General features: G+C 42.6%; 1 protein-coding gene across 3 annotated transcripts in view; it reads right to left on the bottom strand.

Moving 5' to 3' along the window:
• Epc1 (enhancer of polycomb 1) overlaps positions 1-23,876 on the bottom strand; it is a 100,201-nt gene that overhangs the window by 61,771 nt on the left and 14,554 nt on the right. The window contains exons 1-2 of one of the 3 annotated variants that reach the window (XM_075970762.1): positions 10,627-10,920; positions 9,319-9,486 (exon numbers count right to left, since the gene is read on the bottom strand). The exons of 1 other annotated variant lie outside the window; for it this stretch is intronic. In XM_075970762.1, the coding sequence (XP_075826877.1) occupies positions 9,454-9,486; positions 10,627-10,779 (186 nt within the window). In that variant the 5' untranslated portion in view covers positions 10,780-10,920 and the 3' untranslated portion in view covers positions 9,319-9,453. Of the gene's footprint in view, positions 1-9,318; positions 9,487-10,626; positions 11,052-23,876 lie in introns of those variants that run through there. One more of the 3 variants, XM_075970760.1, reaches the window with a different exon arrangement.

The raw sequence follows: 23,876 nt of genomic DNA on the forward strand, positions 1-23,876 counted from the left end.
ATCTAATAACTGTATACTATACAGCACTTTACATACTAACTGCAACCTGGAAAATGCAGTTATGTCTCAAAACTACATGAAAAAAAGAAAGAACTCACAGAGACATGACTTCGACAAGATGCAGGTAATTCACATAAAAATCTTATCTATTAGAATGTTCTGTAGGGCTAGAGAGATGGCTCAGCTCTTAGCAGCACGTCCTACTCCTTTAGAGGTCCTGAGTTCAATTCCCAGCAACCACATGCTGGCTCACAACCATCTGTAATGGGATCTGATGCCCTCTTCTGTCATGCTGGCATACATGCAGAAAGAGTATTCATATGTATAATATGTATAAATAAATAAATATATAAATATTTTAAAATGTTCTGTAGGACTACTTTTTATTGTGAGATGTATATAGGCCACTTTTTTTTTTTGTTTTGTTTTTCGAGACAGGGTTTCTCTGCAGCTTTGGAGCCTGTCCTGGAACAGGCCACTTTTTAATAACTCAATAATATCCCAGTAATTGTGACAGTTGAAAGTAGCCTCTAAAGCTCCCAGAAAGTCTCCAGGTAGGAAAATAGTTAAGTCTCTGTCAAGAACCGATGTAGAGAAAGGAGAGGTCTCAAAAAATCCATAACAACCCATAAAGGTCTACTTACTGGACATTAGAACAGCTGTGCTATGTAAAAATTCTTCAGCAAGTATTTATGAAGCATGGTGACGCATATCTGTAATCATAACACTCGGGAGGTAGTGGCAAGAGGACTGTTGCACACCTCAAAAGGATATAACTGACCATGAGGGGTGATAAGTATCACTCCAAGTTCAGAGAGCTTGGAACTTTTACCCATGAGCAGCCCTTCATCAGACTCACATCATGGTCCCCTTGCAGCTCAGCCTCCAGCGGGAGCAGGGGCGGCAGGGGGGGCACAGCACATCAACTATTACTGCAGAGTATCAGAACAATGGGATGACTCTGGCTCCTACCACATTCTGACCTCACAGTGGCTAATGTGACTCAACCTCTCCACTCTTCATGACTTCTCCAATTCTTCTATTTCCAGTTCCCTCACCTTCCTGTTCTAAGTGGTTCTGCAGTGTCTCGAGCATTTGTGTAGCTGTCTTTTTCCTTAACATACAAACCTACAAGTGTGGTACTGTCTTCCTTCATTCCCACAGCTAGCCGACACCATGCTTTTTTGTTGTCCTTGAATACGACCATATTCTTCTGAGAGTTGCCACATGCTTTGGTAAGCCAGAGCTTCACACCCCCAATACCACACCCTGTTATCATTCTTAAGAGTATCCACACCTATTATCACCCAATACCAAAACTCTCACAGACAATTCTACCACCATTCCTGAGGTGGTTCTACCCGAGAGCTTGGTTTCACCACTTAACTATACCTCTAAAACCTACACTCAAGCACCGTGCTCTTTCCTTATCTGACCGTTCCCTTTACATATCCGCACACTCCTATTTTCACAATCAGTTCAATAGAACCTTCCATTCTAGTACGTTCTCTATCAATTTTCTGCTCTTCTTAGCTCCCCTGTGTCTTCTTCTTCCTCTGCTTACCTAGTTTAGATTCCCATGGCTCAATATCATAATCTGCTTCACAAATACTTGTGATTTTAGCATTCCTCTCATCCTCTTCTAAACTTGCCGAAAAACTTCAACCTTAGATAAACCCCACTGTTTACACTTTGTACCAAAAATCAAGTCCAGGCTGATCTCAAACTCAAACCAATCCTCCTGCCTCAGCTTCAGTGTGTTAAAATCACAGGTGTGCTTCATCCTTCCCAGTGCCATCCTGGTAGTTCTAGTTGGATGCCAAATGCTGAGTTTTGTGCTGAGGATATTTGTGTGTTTATTACCTCCCAAGGGTTGTGGTCTCTGTTCTGGAACTCAAGTTGCTTTAACCCACACGTGTTTGAGCCCTAGTGTTCAATATTTGCAAGCCCAGAGCAGTCTTTAGCCTAGAATAAAACTGGTGATAATTCACGAGTGCTTTTCTAGATGGATGTCCCTGGTGGCCAGGCAGGCTAACATTTCTCAAACACCCCCCTCCTTCTCTCAAACACTTGGAAGTTCCTCATCAGCTCAGAGCAACCCCAGGATCCCTGGTGCTCTTTGTGTGCAGCCCTTCTATGCACCCAAACTCTGAATTCTTTCTCTTCACCACAGTGAGCTGCCAGGCTGTACTTGCGATTTCTCCCCTGTGCTGTGACTCGAAGACCCTCAAAGCGGTCTGTGGTTCATCTTTCTCCACTTCCCTTGTCTGGGTTAGGACTCTGCAACTAGCTTTTAGAGATCATCTGTAGACCTCAGTCCCTTTCATTTTCTGCCCTATTTTTTTCTTTCCCTTTCAGAGCAAAGACATTCCAAAGCATCCCCTGTACCTGCCATGTTCCCCCTTAGCCTTTTACTATTTCTCTAGGAATGAACATTCCTCTCCACCACTTTACCGCATTAGATTTTCCCATCGTCTTCGCTGGTGCCTCTAACAGTCCTGCCTGAGTTGTAGGTCACCGCTTTAAAAAAAGCAGGCAAAGGCAATGTAAGAGTAGAACGGTTCATTTTGCCTTATGGTTTAAGGGGATATAACACTACAATGAGGGGAAAAGTGGGGTAACTGGAGGATGTTGCCATAGCTGCTTGTTACAAGGTGTTGACCAAGGAAGACAAGTCCACTGGAAGTAAGACAGGGAGGGCTATTTCAAGACTGCCCCAGTAACTCACTTCCTCCAGCTAGGTCCCACCTTCTAAAGGTTCCACAACTCGCAAACAGCTTCATCCACTGGTGTTCCAGAGTCTAAAAATACACAACGCCACCCAGTCTACAAGTACCAACCCATGGCTTTCAAACCCTTCTTGTTTTCAGTTGCTCACTGCACTACATTCGTATATGCCTAATTAAATTTGGATTAAGAGGCTTTTCAAACTCTCTCCCTTCTCTATACCCTCCTTCCTAATTTCCCCCAACTCGTTAAGTGTCCCCATCATATATTTAGCCACTCAAACTAAAACTCAGGGCATCTTCCCGGCATCCTTTCTCTGTATACAGTACATTCAAATGCACATCCCAGAACTGCTGATTTTATCTCAAAATGTGTCTCAAATTCATTGAGTTCTCTTCATTTCCATTATCATACCACCTTAACAAACAAAGTCCTCCCACTCTTTCCGAAAGGACTAAATTCTCCACATGGTATTTCAGAATGATCTTGGTGGTGGTGGTGGTGGTGGACGACTGGCAGAGTATGTTGCTTTGTTATAAGAAACCTTATTTCAAAGCACTTCTAATTCCTCACCCTGAGGACCCACCCACTGGCCTCTTGGTGCTCTACAGCTCCACCATCGTGTTCTGGTCACACAGGTCTTCTTCTGGGCTTTTTACCTGGAAAGTTCTCTGCCCTGAGGCTCTTACTACCAAAGTGCCAAGTAAGGGTACCTTTACTACTACTTAAAAGAAAACTGTCTTTCTTCTATCTGGAGTTCTGTGTTTTTATCTTACTGCCACTTAAGAATCATGTTAAAAGTTTACTTTTATACACTCCAATCTCATCCAATCATTTAATTAAATATTGACATTTACTACATGCCAGACACTATTTCAGACTCTCAAAACCATTTGCAACGGAAGCAGATAGCTTTCCCACCTTCATAAAGTCAACAGGTTGGAGCATAAGGTGGTCACTGCTGCATCCACACGACTCATGAGACTCCCAGAGAGAGAATGCAGCATTTGCTCCTTAAGGGAACAAAATGGGCTTGGTTGTGTGACTGTCTGCACAATGCCTTTCAACTCCAGTATCTCTAGAATAATAACCAAATTTTTACTTTACACTTCGAAACTACTATATCTATATATTTAAACTTCCGACCTCCTGTACTGATAAACATTAATTGAAACCGTGATTACAGAATTCTGGTCCTAACCTCAAATTCTCACAACAGCCAAAGTACCCTGTGACCATTTCATTCATTTCATCCTGTGGAACCTTCAGAACTTGGCTTTAACCTTGAGTCTACAGAGACTAAACCAGAAGCAATTACTCAAGAACCCTGATTAAATGGTGCCATTAATTCATCCAAGATTTAAAGCACAATGTCACGTTAGCAGGAAACTATTATAGCTCAGGACCCCTGTGTTCCACAGCTTAGAAAACATAGCCTTTTGTATACCCAAGCGACAGCAGAGGCTGGACTAGACTTAGTTCTAACTAACTCCCTAATTACACTTAAAGACAGTTTTTATAACTGTATTGTGGAACTCTAGAGAGAACACATTTTATACCAGATAAAGATTTCAGATTACATAAACGTTAAATTAGTTTTGAGCATCAATAAAAAGGTCATTCTAAAACTGACTAATACTTGGCAATATAGAGCATTTGTGTGTTCACCATTCTTACGCAGGCCTTCCTTACTCCTCACTGTTACCCTGCTGAAACACCAACGGACTGGTCCACCCAGGAAGGTTAAGTGACCTGGGAAAGGACTCACGGTCTAGGTGCATTTTCTTAGTGTATATAACTATTTGGGGCTCTAAATTATTAAACTGATTCATTCCAATACATAAGAATACTGGAACTGAGAAAAATATCACCCACAGGACATTTTAAGTTGTTATGTGTGTACCTGCCAACACCCAGAGGTGCATACTCCAAACGACTTGTTTCAGAGACCTGTTGCACAATTCAGTCAGCTATGTCATGTCACAATGCACACCAAAGCTGAAGGAAGCTTTTTAAAGCTAATGTCATATTGATCAAGAATGCATGCCTGCACTCATTAAGGCCGCAACCCACACAGAACGCCACAAACTTCAAGGCCAGCAAGTTTGTTACCTATTTACAACAGAAACAATGACTGTTGGATGGACTTTACTCACTGTAGTTAAAGGTGCAAAGTTGACTTCCACTAAATTAAAAATACTTCACCAGTCCAGTAACTAACTGGACTTTTCTTAAGTTTTAAGAAAGTTAGCAGAGTTCAACCTATGAACATGCTGAAGATAACAGCACTGAACAATCCGTTGAAAGGAATTCTATGAAGGTAGTTACGTCAGTGATTTCCTTACAATCTGACCTACTCTCACCAGAAAGTCACTGTTACTTTTCCCTTTTGTGACAGATCTTACTCTTCAGCCCAACACAGCTTCTGATCACACCCGCCCTTTCTCTGTACATGAGCCATCAGGTCTGGCTTTTAGAAGTATCGTTTTAATGTTCCAAAGCTTACTTCAGAAGCTACATATACTCTCTTGCCTCTAAGTTACATTATACTTTCATGTCACTTGTGTGCCCAGAAACAACTACCTAACTGTAATATAAAGCTTCATTTCCTTGTGTGTTATCTAATTCTAAGAAGTAGAGAGTCAGGGTTTTCATACGTGTAAGCAGAACACTTAACAAGTGATTAAAGACCCTACCAAATATTGTTAGTTTGTGTGTTTATATGCTTTCCATAGCTGTTATTCTTAAATACTGTGCCATGGAACACAAAATATAAAGACCATTCTGTTTTCAATAGAACACTGGTATAGTATTCAATTCTTTCTGAGACTTACAAACTTTTAGAAACAGACTTTTATTCCTTGCTTGTTCTGTATTTAAACAGTGCTTTTGATTAAATTCTAGTAATGAAAAAATATAATTTGGTAAAAAATTTTTATTGCTGACCCACAAAGATTCCTTTATATATATAAGCCATCCATTTTTATCATAATTCCTTAAGAAAATAAAATTGAGAATAAACTAACTCCAAATATCAAACTGCAAAACAAAATGGATGCTAAACTCATGCCTCTGTGCTGAGCTAAACAGCCTCCTGTCTCTGGAAAAGATGATATATCATTGCTGAGTGCATTCCTTTACAGAGCTTGGTTTCCAAATAAATATATTAAAAGCTCTAGAAGAAAAAGTTAACAACACTTAAGGCAACCAGGCATGGCAATTTTTCATGGGTCCCTTTGGTAGCTTTTTCTTCAGTTTCTTTCTGGGTTGCCCAGTCCTGTTTTTCAATTATTATCCCTTTATTAGATTTATTTTAAAAACAACTGCCATATTGAGATAAAATGAAGACGTCTCCATGTGAAGAAAGTATGATTGAAAGACTTCACAAAATGTTGAGTGCTTACCAAGAAGCTGTGTAATCTCTAACCCAGCCTAGAAATGTTTACTCAGTCAATGCAGGTGTGACTCAGGATCCTATGACCCCAGTACCCAGGAGGTAGATTCAAGTATCAGGAGTTTCATGGTAAGACTCAGCTACCTGACAGGCTGTTTCAGATAACCAAAGATCATCTCGAAAAGTACCCTGGACAAACTGAAAGTGGAAACTGAACTTTATTTTCTCAAATTATCTTTTGCTATCTAATGCCCAACTCTTCCCCAATTCCTTCCTACTCCACACTGTCCGTAGTTTCTAAATTCTGCTTTTCACTTCATCTGCAAGACCACTGACAGGATGGAAAAATGGGCTGAATTTTTACAGCTTTCGACCCAAGAGATAAAATTAAACTTGGCTTAGCATATTAAAGGCAAAAACCCCTTTTCTTCAGAGCTCAAGCTTATCACTTATTTTTATGAAACTGAAAATCCAGATCTTTGTTAAAAAAATTAAATGCAGAGCTTTTTATATTAGGAATATGTGCATACTTACAATTTCCCCCTATGTTAAAAAAGTTTTAGAAGAAAAAACCAAAACAGTCTATGAATTCTTTACGTGGGTGTGGTAGAACGAAGGCGAGACAAGGCAGGACTATCAGACTGTTGAGTCTCGTTAGAATCCTATAAATCTAGAGTGGTAACACTACTATATATCAGGCCAGAACGAAGGTGAGACAAGGCAGGACTATCAGACTGTTGAGTCTCGTTAGAATCCTATAAATCTAGAGTTGGATTATGATAGATTTCTACCAGTCTTAACAGTGTGGCTAATATCAACGTGGTATCACTTGCATTCCAATTTCTTCAACTATCCCAGTCAACCCAGGACACAGGCTAAGTCTCCACTCCTCATAAATAATGGCCTGTTCCCTATGCCCTCAGGAAAAGGAAAAGTAACTCCAATTTGTTAAACACCATTTTAAAAACAACCAGTTAAGACCTGCAAATATGTTTCCATACAAGAAAACTGTGAAGTCTCCATTTTAATCGTGTAAGTCACCTGTAACAAACCCATCTAATAGTGCTAATCTCTTTGGAAAGGTACCCTTCAATTATAAGTAAAATTGGAGTTGTTCAAGTATTATAATGAAATTACATATTCAAGAGATGCTAAATGGTAACAGGTCATCCACTTCTCATTTGTTTGATAAACTTTTGTCTTTTTTTAGTGCTTCACTGCTCCTCATGAAGTTACTGTTGTTTCCCTGGACTTTAAAGTTTAAGGTGACTAAATACAAAATTTCCATTAATTGTTACCCCTCCCCCACGGGGCTTCACTGTAGCTTTAGAGCCTGTTCTGGAACTAGATCTTGTAGACCAGGCTGGCCTCAAACTCAGAGATCTGCCTGTCTCTGCCTACTGAGTGCTGGGAATAAAGTGTGTGTGCCACCACTGCCCAATTTAACTATTAATTTTTGACTTAGCAAGTTGCTACTTATTACACTGAACCAATTGAAACATTTAATCCCCAACATTTACAATTTAGTCAAATGTTTCAAGTGCTACAATCGTTATTTTTTAGTTCTACATTAAAAAAGGCTTTATATAGAGTAATGATGTTTTGCCGCCCCCCCCAAAAGAAGGGGGTATCGTCATTTATAGGCCAACACATTCATCTTTTTTTTTTTTTTAAAGGTACTGGAGATGGACCTAGGGCCTTAATACAAGGTAACATTCTATCACTAAAGCAGGGAGGGCCCTAGTCCTTTGCTTTTGTATCCATTTGAAGATAGGGTCTTGATAAATTCCCTGGGCTGGTCTCAGCCTGATTATAGATTTGTGTTACCAGGTTTACAGCTTTATTCAGAATAAGAGTACACTAAGAAGTTACGCTCTCAGAGCTAGATTTCTAAGCTGATACGGTGGCTGCCACTTACTTAATCCCAGCATCCAGGAGGCTGATGATGGAGGATAGTGTATTTAAGGCAAGCCTGGGCTACACAGTCAGATCAAGACCTAGATTTCTTTAATCACAAAAATATTATAAAGGCAACAATTATATCCTTAGATAGATACATTCCATACTACAATTCTGTGGATGTATTTTTTTTATCATGAAATGCTTTCTTATTCAGCAGTGAGAAACCACTCTCATCTAAACCTGTTTTGTCTAATTAGAATCCTATTAGTCCATGAAGTTGGATTTGATAACTAAATCCTATTTCTAATAGTCTCAAGACGGACACTAAATTAAGATGACACACCCTTTTCTAAATTCCACAGTCTAGGCTATAGGAGCTGGTAGGAGGCACATGCCTCATGGCTGAACTTTGCTTTAACTCTTTTTGCAAGTACAAAAGATTAACTCCAAATTACATCATGTTTGGTATTCTTCAGTACTGCACAACATATATTTCCAACACCGTGACTTACAGAGCCTGTCACCAGTGGCTGGACACAACACTGTGGAGTAGTTTGTTTACCAAGGATTTCATCTTTCTCTAGCAAGAGACCTAGGCTTACTCATACACAGTTTTGGTTGGCTGTGACTTGAAAAATTCTAAACAGATGATGGAAAAAGAAATCCCCATATCTAACAAAAGTTGTACCTTCACCTGTTAAAGCCCAGTGACAGTCACTGCATATCACCAATACTGTCTCAGGGAACAAATTATCTGTAAATGCTAACATGCACGGACAGACCCTTCGGTTGAACTCAGCTCTTTTTAGGTTGTAGCTCTCGTGACTGCCCAAAAGACTCAGAGAAGCAAGACCTAACTCAGCTTCTAAAGTGTACTGTTGTGGGTATTGCGCTTGCCTAATTAATGATTTCCACCTCAGATGCACAAGAGCTACAAATTAATTCCTCAAGCAGGGTAACACCAGCACCCCGATAGTATCTGTAAAACTTACATGGAGAAACAAAAATAAAACAAAAAGACAAGATTCTGCAGTCACAAGTACTTTAATTTTTTTGAAAGAAAAAAGACAAATAGCTTATTTTAAAAATAAACAAATGGCACCATTCTACTCTAAGTTGATACAGGTCAAAATCAGAGCACTGCTCTCACAGACAGTAAGCTGCTGAGAAGTCAGAACACTACCCCGCACATCTCAACTACTGCATACACTTAGCACTCGCTGGGACCCTCCTCCCCAAAGTCACATTTGACTACCAAAACTATTTTACTTTAAAAGGTTAAACAACCCAAGCAGTTTAAAGAGTTTTATTTTGAAAAACATTACAGAGAATAGAAAATTCTTACAGTGCCAACAGAAGTATTACAGTACAATTTCCACAACAAAATTGGAACATACAAGTCCATGGGAATCCTCGACTTCCTTGAACTGTCAACACACTGCACCCTGTATAAGTGGCTGGACCTGGAAACCAACGTATGCAATTCCTTAGAATCAGAGGGTATCACGTTATAATGTTAAAAAAAAGATCTGGGGGAAATGAGAGGAAGATTCTCTTGTCTCGGGGTCCGGACCCAATTTCTACAGCAAAGCAAAGGCCACGGCTATAGTAAATCATCTATTATTAGCTGTATAAACAATCAAACTACTGCAGCCCACCCGTTAGGATATCTGTGAAGAATTCATTCAACTTTAGCTCTTCCAAAATTTCAGAGTTTTAACAGTTATTGAACCAGGTCTTCTCCAACCTAAATTTAAGTTACAAACAACTAAAAAGTTGCAGGCTTTAAAAGAGAGCTACGCGTCGTAAACAAATCTGCAACACTGTCTCAAAGTAGGTGATGGTGGTGGTGGTGGAGGGGGGGGGACAGTATTGTTTTCTTTTCCCCTCTGTATTGTAAACAAATCTGCAACACTGTCTCAAAGTAAGTGGGGGCGTTGTTTTGATTTCTAGCCGCCGGGTTAACCAGGATAACCAGCCCTGCGTGGGGAAGCAAAAGTACACTGCGAGTTGTAGCCTCTCTAAAAGTAAAGGCGTCTGTGCAAACAAGGCGCCCCCTCCGAAGGTACTTGCAGAAAGGGGAGAGACTCGGTCAACAGGACAGACCCCTCGCAGGCTCCACGTGCTGGCGCGCCCGGAGCCTGCGCCCGCAGCCGCGCCACCCAGCGCCGGCTCCGGAGCGCCACCCAGCGGCCCGACGGGGACCTGCAGGCGCGGCCCACTCCCGGCGCGCTGCACCCCCACCGCCGCCCAGCCCGCTTTCCCTCTCCGGATGCACAAGGCCCAACCCAAGAACTGAGACCACAAAATGGCTGCCGGCGGCTTCGTCACGTGACCCCTTTGTGCCTTTCGGGCCCCCGAACTCCGCGGGACCCGGGTACCGGCGGCCGAGGGCGGCGCAAGGCCTTCGAGGGGGCCCCGCCGGGCCGCAGCGGCCCGGGACCGAGCACCGGGGAGGCGGGGGACCGGCCCGGCCGGCGACCGAGAGTCGGCGGCGGAGAGAAGATGGCGGCCATTTTGTGTGGGTCTGCTGCTCCGCCGCCGCCGCGGGCAGCGGAGGGCGCGGGCCTGGCGGCGGGTCGGACAGGGGAGTTAACACGTACCGACTCCTCTTCCTTCTCCATTCCGGTGGGCATCTGCGGCACGGCCCGGTTTATCGAGGCGTATTCGTGCAGGTCGGGCAGATCCTCACAGCGGAAGACCGGCAGCGGCTTCGAGGCGTCCAGCGCCCGCGCCCGAAACGACAGTTTACTCATCTCAGGCGCAGCAGATACCTCTCCGCTCTGGGGAAACGGCCCCGGCCAGCGGGATCATGGAGAACCGGGGTTGCGGTCTCCACTCGCCTGCCGCGGCCGGGGACTTGGGGGCGGAGCGCAAGCCCGCCGTCCGGGCCCTGACACCAGCCGGGAGGGTGGGAGGCTGTGCCGCTCCGCGCCTCGCTCGCTCTCTTCAATACGCCATGGCCAACATGGCGGACATTAAAACTCCACTGTGCGCTCTTCAGCCAACCCCAGCCATTCCCCACACTGCATCGCGCAGCGGCGCGGGCACGCGCGGGGGGAGCGCGGGCTCGAGCGGGCGCCGGCGCGGCACGGAGCGCGCGTCCCGCCAACCCCCGGCCCGCCGGCCGCCGGCCTCGCCTGCCTCGCCTGCCTCGCCGGCTCCGCCCGGCCGCCTCGCGCCGCCCTGCGCGCTCCTCGGACGGGCGAAGGTGCGCCGGGCTCTCGGCGCCCCGCCGGCCCTGGAAAGGCCGCCGCCACGAGCGGCCGGGATGCTCGGGCCTGCGTCCCGGGCGCGGGCACCTGTCACCGCGGAGCTTGCCGCGCGGGGCGAGCGCAGCGCAGCGCAGTGCGGGAGGTCCAGGAACTTGGAAATAAAAATGCACGCGAAACCACAAGCTTACTCTTAAGTCAAACAAACTTTGAGTTATAATTCTGATCAGGTTTTGCATCAAATCACTGGTCAATCTCCCCACTCATATATTCAGTTTTAAAGTAGTTTTTTCCAAGCCTACATTTTATTCACCCCCTTTAGTTTAATTGAAGCAAACAGAATAATTACCCCAAATTGTAACAATCTTTGGTGAAACAGTTTGCAAATCCCAAAGCCAATCCAATATTGCTAGCTCGCTTGAGCATTTCTGCTGTATTAGAAAAACGTTACTTCAATGTAGCCGTAGGTTCACACGCTTACCATCTGTTCTCTGGGAAACTTTGTAAAATCGAATCAAAGACCTGTGGCGGTTCGGTGGCCACACCAGGAACGGGAGAGTAAAAGTTAATTTATTGAAAAAAAGGTGTTGATAAGACTTCTAATATTTGGTTTGTATTATACATGAAAATAAGCACCCAGATACCTCTTTTTAGTGAGATATTTTATAAACCGGGAAAGCTGTTAGGGTGAATTTTAAAAGTTTGGCGGCAAAATTCCAAATGTTCATCATAATTTTAAAAACGTGTTCTAAGTCTGCTTTCGTCCCTGAGGGCTACATAGTAAAAATAATCACCATACTTAAATACAGGGCTTGATATGAACTGTTAATTAGTTTAGCGTGCACAGGCAATCTCTCTTAGGTTTGTTTCTATGTAACATTAATTACGACCTTTGTCCTAAAAGAACATGCTTTGCTACACCAGACCCGGGCAAGCGGACAAGCAGAATACAGACTGCAGTTCTCCAAGATTATCCTAAAACTCCAATACTGACAACTCATTTCTGGGAGGCAGTGGGACTTTCACCTGCCTTTCCTCCAGCATCTAGGTTGGCTAACTGCCTCTCCCGAGGAGTTAGGATGAAAACCAATGCTTATTATTGGAACTGGAAGAAGTAGTCTGCACCTAGGGTGAGGCTCTAAGTATTCACAAAAGGTTTGGGAGATGATATCCCAGTGAGATCATGTAGTTAAGCATGCGTTATGGAAGGGGAGAAGAGAGGAAGGGATAGACAGATCTCAGAGCCATGGAGACCATACCACATTCCGGGAACCCAAAGAACTGCCGGATTCACCGTGAAACACACTCCTGTATTTAGGTTCAACAGTTAGGGAAACATTGGCTAAACATTATGGTAGCTGTCCCCAGGCCTATAATATTAGGCTACTAAAAATCCTAGTCAGAGAATTTATAGTTGGGAAACATAAGATTTTAGAAGACAAAATAGTGTCTACTGACTGAGCCAAGGAAATAAATTATTTAATCTTCCCCCTTGGTAGCATGCACAAGGGCCTGGGTTCCAATCCCAGCAACACAAAACAGACTGCCAAGCAGCTTGTGGCTATATGCTGTCCACTTCCTACACCATAAGTAATGGGCATGGCTGAGATAATCTCTTTGTTTTCTAGAAACTCTCAAATCATCCACGACCAACTTAGATCTACATGCAAATCAGTGTGCCCTTTACATGCAACATGCCTGCTAAGGAGCACTTGTTTTCGAACCAGTCCTCCATCCATCTCCTTGTACCCTGTAATCCAAGTCCAGGTCCTTCTCGGTGTCCCAGCACCCTGGAGTTCCACTCCTCTGCTACATTCATTCCATACATCCTTGTCCTGAGAAGCAGGACACTGAGGAAGCCTCAGATCTAATCTTTTTAGCTCTCCTCCTCAAAGATTCCTTAGGAAAAACCATGGGCCCCTATCTTTAACATTTTAGTCCATTTTTCACTTAAACCTCCATCTTTTTCTAAGTATCCCCAACAAAAGCAATATGAAATTCTCAATGCTGCAAAAATGTATACTAGTGCTATATGCTGAATACACTTAATTTTCCTCAAATGGAAACATCTTTGAAAAGAGATTTGTCATCAAAAGAGCTATAATCCATATCACAAATAGATACTAAAGAGGTGATAATGGGCTATCTCTGTAGGGGACACAAACATGACAGCACAGCAGAAGAAAGCAGTCAGGGCAGGTGTGGTACCCCTGGGATTCCAGCACTCAGAAGGCCGAAGCAGGAGCTATCCTCCTGTGTTGCAATCAGCGTAGACTATGCAGGGGACCCTGTCCAAAATAAAAACCAAACAAGCAAGCCAGCAACTCTCTCTTTCTCTGTAGGTGTGGCAGCAGACAAGCTGAGCAAACATCATAGATGGCAGTATGGGACTTGATTCTGAAAGATGCCAAGGGGAATGGCACAGTAGAAGAAAGAAAGGTATTAGTGGAGGAGCTGAGCTGTATGAACAGGACCGCGGGAGGAGTGATTGCCAGGTACTCGGGAAAATGGAAGAGTTACTCAGCTAGGGAATAGCAGGAGGCACCCACAACAATCTTGTTACAAAAGTAACAAGTACAAGTGGCAGGCATTTGAAAGATAGTATCAAAGTAGAAAGTAAAGAGATACTTATCTCTTTGGAGTGGGATTGCAGGTGCTCTTGCTGTTTGTTCTCAGATAGGGTCTTGATATGAAGTTTAGGCTGGCCTGGGACTCACAATCCTCCTCCCTCTGCCTCATCAGTGCTAAGATACAAGTGTTAGAGGTCTATCCATTGCCCCCCACATCCCACCATGAGATGCAAGGTTTAATCAATGGAAATAATAATTACTTATAATATTGTCACCCTGATATTATGAACATAGTTCAAAATGTGCCTTTAGCAGGGCTTCACAGTACACACCACAGGTCAAGTTGCCTGAAACCCAACTTCTACTTCATGTCCTCTTTACCCAAGTCATGTGTTTGTAATTGCTCCATATTTTGCCCATAAGGAAAGCTTAAGTTGGTTTTAGGATGCAAGTCAAGACCTCCTGTAATGCTGCTCACACTACTCCCCATTATTACTCAAGTCAAGCTCGTTCCTGTTGAGTCTCATCAACTCCAGCAATCAGCATAGCTCTCCTATCTCCAGGTTTTGACTCATACTTTTAGACCGTCTTGACCAGCGCTAGACTACCTTCAGAAATCCTATCTTACAACAGTGTCTTGAAGATTGAACAAAACAATCCACGAAAACATTTAGAATGGTCCCTGGCCACAGAGCACAGTCTGTAGATTCAAGTTATTGCACTCGATGGCACTGAGATTGGAAGTAATGACCTCGCATGCCCAGTGTTCTGTACTCAGCTTCATATATCATCCTCAGCCCTGTTTCTCTTTTGTTTCTTTGCCTGTTTTTTTTTAAAAGATGTTTTCCCTACATACTCAGGCTGGTGTGAACTACTCTCCATCCTTTTGTCTCTACTTTCAAGTGCTACTAAGAAAAATTTTATTATCCATCAAAATCCAACTCAATATCACCTCCTCCATTAAACTGACAACTTAATTCATCTAAACTCTACTTTTCTAATCTGAAAACCAAACAAGGAATTAGATAAACTCAAAGATCCTTAAGCCTACATGAACCTTGCATTTTCTGAAGTCAACTCCACTTTGATCAGCAAGAATAATGCCCACCGCTTACTGCACACTCACCACACTCTTGGCAGTAATATTCCACTCCCTCCAAGCTATCCCTACTTGATGTGTCTGCTGGGTTAGAGATGGCAGGGAAGCTGCCTACTGTCACAAAGCTGATGAGAGACACTACAGAGGCTAGAACAGAATCTCTACTATCTTGATTTTAGAGGGGCAGTCTCAGAAATAAGATTTAAGTGGGGAGGGAGAACATAAAATGGGAAAGGAGGGATAGTAGGGTGCAAAGAACATGCTGGGTATTGTTCTTTAGGAAGGTGGAAGAGATACGGACACGTTTGCACTAAAGGCAAAGAATGGTTACAGATGGACTAACTTTAGGACAATCTTCTCAATTATAAGGAGGAAGACATAAAAGCAGCAATGGAGAGTAATACAAAGAGTTAAATTCTTTGATAGGACAACAAGATTAAATATCACAATAGCAGGTTAGTTAGCAGGAGTCCAGCTTCCTCGTTCCTGTAAGCACTTAATATTTATTTACCAAATATTTGATTTAGAGTTAGGACAAAGCAGTCTGTGCTAGAAAAATAAGAAAATGCAGTATGTATAACCTCTCAAAGGGAGATGCTACTTTTGCATGCAATTGGGGAAATAGGAAAATAATATCTTTAAATATGGATGGACTAAATGAGATAGGAGGCAGTATTGAATGAACATGCTTTTATTTAAGGCAACAATTTCCCTTAACTTGTTGTTTTTAATTTTCACAATAAGCCACAAAGAAATGACAGTAAATAATTCTTCCAACTAACACTTAGCAAAATTTAGTCTGAGTACCCTGTATGATAAGTTGGGTGTTTTTTTTTTAACCTAGAAAATGCTAGAAAGGAAATACTACAGTTTATATTGCAATATATTTACCAAAGTATCAATCAATCTACATGCTGAGTTATCTATATTGTGATTTATGCCTACAATTTAAAAACTTTAAAGTGATCTCACCAATATGGACATTAAAAAAAAATCTCATCCAGCCTATCTTATTATGTAAACTACATTCTAAAGTCATAGAAAACCCACTTAACACCACTGCAGATTTTGTCAAATCAGAACTTCTACCCCTCTAAGTCTTCAGTTCCTACAGGCAGGCAACTGAGACCCTGATTGCATTCTAATGAGGTGTTTACCTAGAATAGCTGGAGAAGGGTGGAAAGCCAGAGGTGGAAACCACTGACACTTGAGCGTGAACGGCAGCAACTTAGTGTTTAGCTGAGAAACCAGAATTCTTTTCTAAGTCATGGATCTGAACAACTAGGTGGCCCAGAAGAATAAAATTCCATATAGAAAAATATTTAAAAATGTAAGAATTAAACTGTGTTCAAAATATCTAGCAGAGTGTAGCTCACACGAGTTGTGTTAATTACTGTTGACTCACTCAGCGCACTAGGGTGCTCACAAGAGGCTTGGGGTCCAGGAAGGACCATGAGTCAGAGCAGGGGGAAGACTGAGCTTCAGAGAACAAGCTTCGGGTTCCATTTCCCAAGGAACACACCTGTGAGTCAGTCAGGCACAGTTGGCACAGGAGGGGTGACGGAGTGAAATCTGAAGGAACAAAAAAGCCGCCAGTAAAATCATGCCCTAAGTGAGTGATCAGACAGGGGTCTGGACGGATGGGAGATGAGAGGCAGTGGAAAAGCCAGGTCGCATGGAACTGCTTCTGCACAGGATGGAATGTTTTCTAGTGTCTTTATAACCCTGGGTACAGGACTGTCTTTCTTGTCATCAAATAAGTTAACTTTAGCAAAATAGAGTGCTGTTTCCACTGTGTTTGTTTTGACTGACACTCTGTAACGTCGCCTGCATATACCCTCTGCATCCAGTTCCTTGTCCTTTCCACAGGAGGGAAGAGAGAGGTAAGATTGCAGGTGTCAGAAGTGAGTCACACAGCAGAGGGTGGAGCCCCAGGGAACACCAAAAGAGTCCAGAGAGCAGGGGAAGAAGAGCCTGGGGACAAGCTGAGCTCATCAGGAGAGAGCAGAGGGCAAATGTCAACTGGTTTCCAAGTGCTGTTCTATAATGATTTTCTTCAATTTTTATGTTTTTCTCTAGTGTTGGAGGGAAGTGCCATGTATAGATCAGAGAAGAACTTGTCAGGATTCTCTCCACCTTTGGATTCTGGGCACTGAACTAGAACTAGGTTGTCAAGCTGGGAAGCAGGCACTCTCACCCACTGAGCCGTCTCCTGCCCCCCCCCCCCCATTTAGACTTTTGTACTTTGTTATCACAGGCTCAAGCATTTGAACACTTGGGCTCAGCTAGTGACACTGTTTTGGGAAATCGCAGAATTTTCGGGGTCTAGCTGGCAGGCATAATTCGGGACTGTTTGAGGATTCTCCACTAGAGAGGCTCTCTGCTTCTGGATAGCGCCACCTAACCAGCTCCTGCTACTATGAATCAGCCATGCCTTTGCCACAAGACTGACCTTTCCCTCTCAACTGTTCTTCCCCTAAGTGTTCTGTCTGCTATTCTGTCATAGCAACAAGAAAAATAACTGATTCATTCACCTACCAAAGAACTGGAAGGGAAATATCGGTTCAGGTTGAGGCCCTAGCCCGCGGTTCTCATGGCATTTACCCTCATGACATTTCTTGCATTAAAGGGGTGCATTCCATACATGCATGCATTGTATATCCTCCTTCTGGGTCCAAAAATGCAGGCGCTACTGCACCAAACACCCATCTGCCTCCGGGAATTGCAGATGGAGACAGAATCCACATCGAGATCTGACTTCCTGATAGAAGTTTCCCAAACATGGGACACATAGGCCCGAAACCTAGACAAGCAAGGCTGTGTTCACACCTTGAGATGTGGTAATATATTTGTTTAATCCATTTATTCACAAGGTTAACATTTTGGTATTTTCATTTCTGCCAATCTTTTTGGGCTTGCTTTGTTAGTTTTTGGTTTTACTTTTTCTTTACTTGTTTTACATTGTCAGAACAACACTACGTATTCTTGATAACACTACTGCTATCTGCTTCATGGCCTTTGTACCTTCATACAATTTGAGGATGTCCCATTATTACTAAATATTCTTTTAAAAGTATTTTTCAGATAGGATCTCACTGTGTAGCCCAAGCTGGCCTCAAACTGCTACCTCTTGCCACAGTATCCCACTCTGGCTAACTATGTTCAGTCTCGTATATACCATATGTACCACAGTTTTCTTAAGCATTAGCCTCTTAAGAGACCCTTCTCACACACTGACTCTTATTTACTATAAAGAACACATATAAGACCAGGTGGTGGTGGCACATGCCTTTAATCCCAGTATGCAGAAGGCAGAGGTAGGAGGATCTCTGAGAGTTCAAGGCCAGTCTAGGCTACATAGTGAGTTTCAGGGCAGCCAGGACTGTAGAGAGAAACCCTGTCTCAACAGACAGACAAACACATATAATCTCAACAGAACACTTGTAAAAATGACTTAAAATTTTCATGGTTTAAGACAGAAAAGACTGAATGTGTGATTCTTTGAATAAAGATGATTCTGTATCTATAAAAATTAAGGTTGACAACAGCTCTTCATCTTGAATAGCTGGGCAAAAACCCTTTGGTCTTAAATACTAACGTGTCTTTCCAGATATTAATTTGGCATTTTCCAAAAGTATGTTTTTATAATATACCAGTCCAGATACTCTGAGATAAAAGCTACATATAGTTATATATATGCCAGCAGGGACTGGATAGGTAGCTCCATGACAACACTTGACTAGCATGCTAAAGACCCTGGTTCATCCTTGGCTCTAAAGAAATAAAAGAACACATGAAAATTAGTACAGACCACACCTTGCCCTTTAAAAAGCTGTGGGTTCATGATGTATAGGCTCAGAGGCAGCCTGCAGAAAGAAATGCAGAATACAACATATCTCAAATGTCTCTGAATGTACCTATAGCACACTTTGGCAAATTCTAGTCAAGAGAACTCAAGGAAATAAAATTTCTAACCACATTATGCATCTAATCATCTAAGATGCCTGATATACAAACTTCAAAAAACCTTGAAAACCTATATAGTCATAAAGTATTATATTTATTACCATTGATTAAGATTTTTTTAATATTTTATTTTTATGTTTAGTTATGTGTGTTATGTGCGCGTACTCAGGTGCACAGGTGCCCATGGAAGTGTGAAGAATGCATAGACGGCCTGAAGTTAGAGTTAGGGTACCTGTGAGCCACCCCACAAGGGAAGTGGGAACTGAACGGGGTCCTCTGCAAGAGCAGCAGGTGTTTGTAACTGCTGAGCGCCAAGACATTTAAACAAAGAACGAGACAGAATTCGTACTGGAGCAGATCGCTACACTCCACACCCTGTATCTAAAAGAGTTCAACTGTATTTAAGCCTCAGCACTTCTCAAAGGGAACTGGGATGGGAAATTGCTTCACTCTAGTCTAAGCCCTCGGAGCTGTTCTTTCTCATTCCAAAAGCCAAGAATCATAAGCCTATCAGTAAGGCTGCTCCAAGGCTTTGATGACATACTTCATGCAAAAGAGTGACCCGAGCAAGCTTTATTTATTTATTTGTTTTGCTGAGACAAGGTCTCCTCACTGTGTAGACCAGGTTAGCCTAGAACTTTATCATACAGCCCAGGTTGGCTTCAAACTAGAGATCTTCCTGCTTCAGCTGTCCCAAGGCTGAGATTACAGGTGTGTGTCCCATTGCCCACCTTCACAGACTCCTTTTTTTCTGGGGCCGGGGGGTTGAGACAGGGTTTCCCAGCAGCTATAGAGCTAGTCCTAAACTTGCTCTGTAGAGACCAGACTGGACTCGAACTCACGGAGACCCTCCTATGCGCCACCACCACCTATCATTTTTAAAGGACATCTGTATTATACCCATTTTACTTTCTCAGCTTTCATTCCTTGTCGCTGCTCTTCTCCCAGTTACTACAGTGGGAACCATCTCTCCAAATTCCAAAGTCCATACCAACGTAAGGAAGAGCAGATGAGTCAACTCAATGCCAACATGGTAACTGGGAAGTAAGGGCACACAGCCCTCAGAATAACACAGCAGAGCATAAATCCATGCCCCGCTCAGTGCCTGCAATTAATCACAGAGGACTTAGTTGCTAGAGAGATTCCCTCACCTATTTCCCTTTCATATGAAATCTTTAAAACAATTTTAGAGAATGTCTAAATCAAGCTCATTATTACATAAATGCCGGGCTGGATTTATACTAACCTTTTCAGCTATTCAGTCCTTTCTCTTGAAGAAAACTGTAAATTCTAGACCTTAAACACAAACTGCAAATTTTAAGCCTCTCTCTTCTCTTTCTTGCACCCTTCATGCTTCTCTCCCTCCCCTCCCCATCAGTTTCTGTCCCTCTGTCTCCCTCACTAAGGATGGAACCCATGGCATTGTGCCTGTCAGGCAAGAGCTAGTTCCTGGATGCAACCTCTTATTTGAGGCAATATTAATGCACACATACTTTTCTGCACCAGATTTGGGGAAATACCATGCTTGCACTGTGCCTTTCTAGTGCTCCTTTGTCATAACACAACTCTCTTGGTCTTTGTTTTCTTGAGTTATTCCAATGTTTTTCCCAGATCACTGAAAGCTCACAATCTATGGAAAAAGCCATGTTCTGAACTGGGAACAGACGCTACAAAATTGTCTTGCTTCAAATTCTTAATTCTCAGTAGGAATAAAAGAATAATTTTATGTAAGTATAAAAGAAGAACATGGGGCTGAAGAGATGGCTCAGTGGTTATGAACACGGGGCCAGTCTTTCAGAGGACCAATGGTTCATACATTAACAGGTTTGTGAGGAAGGGCTCTGTCGTAAGAGAATGCTCTTCCTCCCTCTCCCTGTGCTGCCTGACAGCCATGAGGTAAGCAGCTTCCATCACACACTCACTGCCATAATGTCATGCCTCGACACAGGCCTAGTGACCACTGAGTCAAGCTCGATTCTCAGCATCCACATGATGGTTCAAAACCATCCCAAACACCACTCAAGTGACCTGACTCCCTCTTCTGACCTTTTCAGGCACTGCATGCATGTAGTGCATAGATATATGAGCAGGCAAAATACACAAATAAAAACAGAGAAAACCATGTTTAAAAGAGGATGATTTCATGATATGACCTCCTCCTGCTGTGTTTCAATGACTTATCTTAAGTAGTAGAGGGCATTTCCAGCCACGTGACGTTCTTTTAGAACTGACGCAAGAATAAACTAAAACTTAGTCTTTAAAGTCCTACCTTTCTTGTCTCGTGGTTATCCATGAGCATCTTCTTTTAAAGCTGCCAGTCAGCTGTGTGATTTCCTCCCCCTCCCTGTGTTGCTGGGCACCAAACCTACAGCCTTATTCATGCCACCCTCCTGCGTGACCACTGAGCTACCCATACCCATAGCCTCATTCTTTCCTCAGTCTCTTGGGTCTCCCTGAAAAGGCTGAATTCTTGGGGGTGATGATAGTCTCCTGCAGTTAGCAGAAAAAAAATGACATATAAAAAATTAAATACAGGTGCTGGAGAGATGGCTCAGAGGTTAAGAGCATTGCCTGCTCTTCCAAAGGTCCTGAGTTCAATTCCCAGCAACCACATGGTGGCTCACAACCATCTGTAATGAGGTCCGGTGCTCTCTTCTGGCCTGCAGACATACACACAGACAGAATATTGTATACATAATAAATAAATTTAAAAAATGAAATACAGAGGAAGCTAAGCACAGAGAATTCTTTGAGAAGCCATGCCCACGTTCTCAAACATACCTTTCTGTCTTCGAGTACCTCTTTCTTCTAATCCTTGTGTTTTTCTTTTAATAAAATCTCCAACTCTAGTTCATTAAAACAGAAGAAAAGCTAATCAAAGACGTTCAGGTGCCAGTGAGGCAGCCCTGTGGGTGGAGGGCATGGCCATGGGAGCGAGACGACCTAAGCTCCACCCTGGGAACCCACATAAAGGCAAAGGCGGGAGCCAGCTCCCCAAAGGTCAGGACACAACCCCTACCACACATACACATACACAATAATAATGAGTAAAACATTTAAAAAGCTTTTGAGATAATATGTGATTTGTAATGAAACTATGCCTTCAGTATTTGCTATTAGTATGTATATCTACATGATGGGCAAAGACTAGTTTAGAGTTTTAATCCTCCAGAATCAGGAATTTCAGTGACTGAGTCAAGGGAGAGGGTGCCTTAGGAGCCCCTAATACTTGACAACAGACAAAAGGGTTTTTCTTTTTCTTTTCTTTCTTTCTTTCTTTCTTTCTTTCTTTCTTTCTTTTTTTTTTTTGCCTTCATCACTAGGGATGAAAATCAGGGCCTCTTGCATGCTAAGTACTCATCCTGCCCCACAGAAGGTTCCTGTAGTACAGCTGGATGTAGCTTTGCACTGTGTGTGCAAATGTGATGTAGGGACCCAAGCAGCTCACAAACACATCTTTAACACTAGAGAAGAAGGATGTGGGGTTAATATGAAGAAAATGACAAAGACCTTATAATAAAAGCTGACACGGAAATGATTAAAAAAAATTGTCTAGGGAGGGAAAAAAAATCTGCAACTAGTGTGATATTCTTCCCAAAAAAGGATGGAGAATTTCCTTGTAATAGGTTGAGAAAACAATGAACACAATAGAAACCAACAACAGCGATGTAAACACTTCGCCCATTTTAAGTGTTACATGTGTAAAGAATCAATCTAAATCTTCACAAAAAAGCTTGATTATGTCTTATATAATAAGATGTTCTGGTCTTTTTTTTTTGTTTACCAAGCCCTACCCCATGCCAACATATTTGTATGACAACCAGGGGAGAGAGAACAAAGGAAAAGATGTTTTGACCTTGTTAAATTTATTTCCTGTTCAAATAAACAGGCTACACTATTTTATACCCTATTTGAAAGGTATAGTTTGTTATCTTTATGCTTCCAGATTACAAAATTATTTATCAAAATAAAACACGAGCAAAAGTTATTTACTTATATCTAGCTTAGGCAAAAAGTATATTTGTTGTTTCTGGTTCTCTTTAAATTTAGAACTCAATATTCAATAATCACAGAGTAGTAGGGCACTAATAGATTTGGTCTTTAGAAGAGTTAAATGTGAAGCATTCCAATACACAGAGAAAGGTACAACATAGAGACCTGGTGCAGAATGCAAAGCCTGCAGAGATGACAGCCTCCAAACCTAGGCAGGGTGCTGAGAATCATGGGGGAATGGAGAGGGATGAGGGCACTGGCTGAGGTGACTCCTGGGCCTGATGTGGTGCAGGGAGAGAACTGCACACAAATATGCATGTGCGGGTGTTCCTGCGTGTATGTGCACACACAAATAAATAGGTTTATAAAATAATTTTTAAAGGTATATGAGGAAACTTTCATTCTTTTATAGCTAAAATCACTAATTAGTCAAACATTTAAAAAATTAGCACGGGTGAATCTCAGTGGTAGTACCTGAATAAGTTTACTGCAGACAATTTTAAATGTAGATATTATGAGAAGTTTCACTCAGAGTCCAACAAATGGCAACCCCAGTGGCACATGGTCCTCATCAGTACACTCTAGGGAGCTGAGGTCATCATCAGTACACTCTAGGAAGCTGAGGTCATCATCAGTACACTCTAGGAAGCTGAGGTCATCATCAGTACACTCTAGGGAGCTGAGGTCATCATCAGTACACTCTAGGGAGCTGAGGTCCTCATCAGTACACTCTAGGGAGCTGAGGTCATCATCAGTACACTCTAGGGAGCTGAGGTCATCATCAGTACACTCTAGGGAGCTGAGGTCATCATCAGTACACTCTAGGGAGCTGAGGTCATCATCAGTACACTCTAGGGAGCTGAGGTCATCATCAGTACACTCTAGGGAGCTGAGGTCATCATCAGTACACTCTAGGGAGCTGAGGTCATCATCAGTACACTCTAGGGAGCTGAGGTCATCATCAGTACACTCTAGGGAGCTGAGGTCATCATCAGTACACTCTAGGGAGCTGA

This window comes from Microtus pennsylvanicus, chromosome 4 (genome assembly GCF_037038515.1).
Source record: "Microtus pennsylvanicus isolate mMicPen1 chromosome 4, mMicPen1.hap1, whole genome shotgun sequence".
In the NCBI taxonomy this organism is placed as follows: Eukaryota; Metazoa; Chordata; class Mammalia; order Rodentia; family Cricetidae; genus Microtus; species Microtus pennsylvanicus.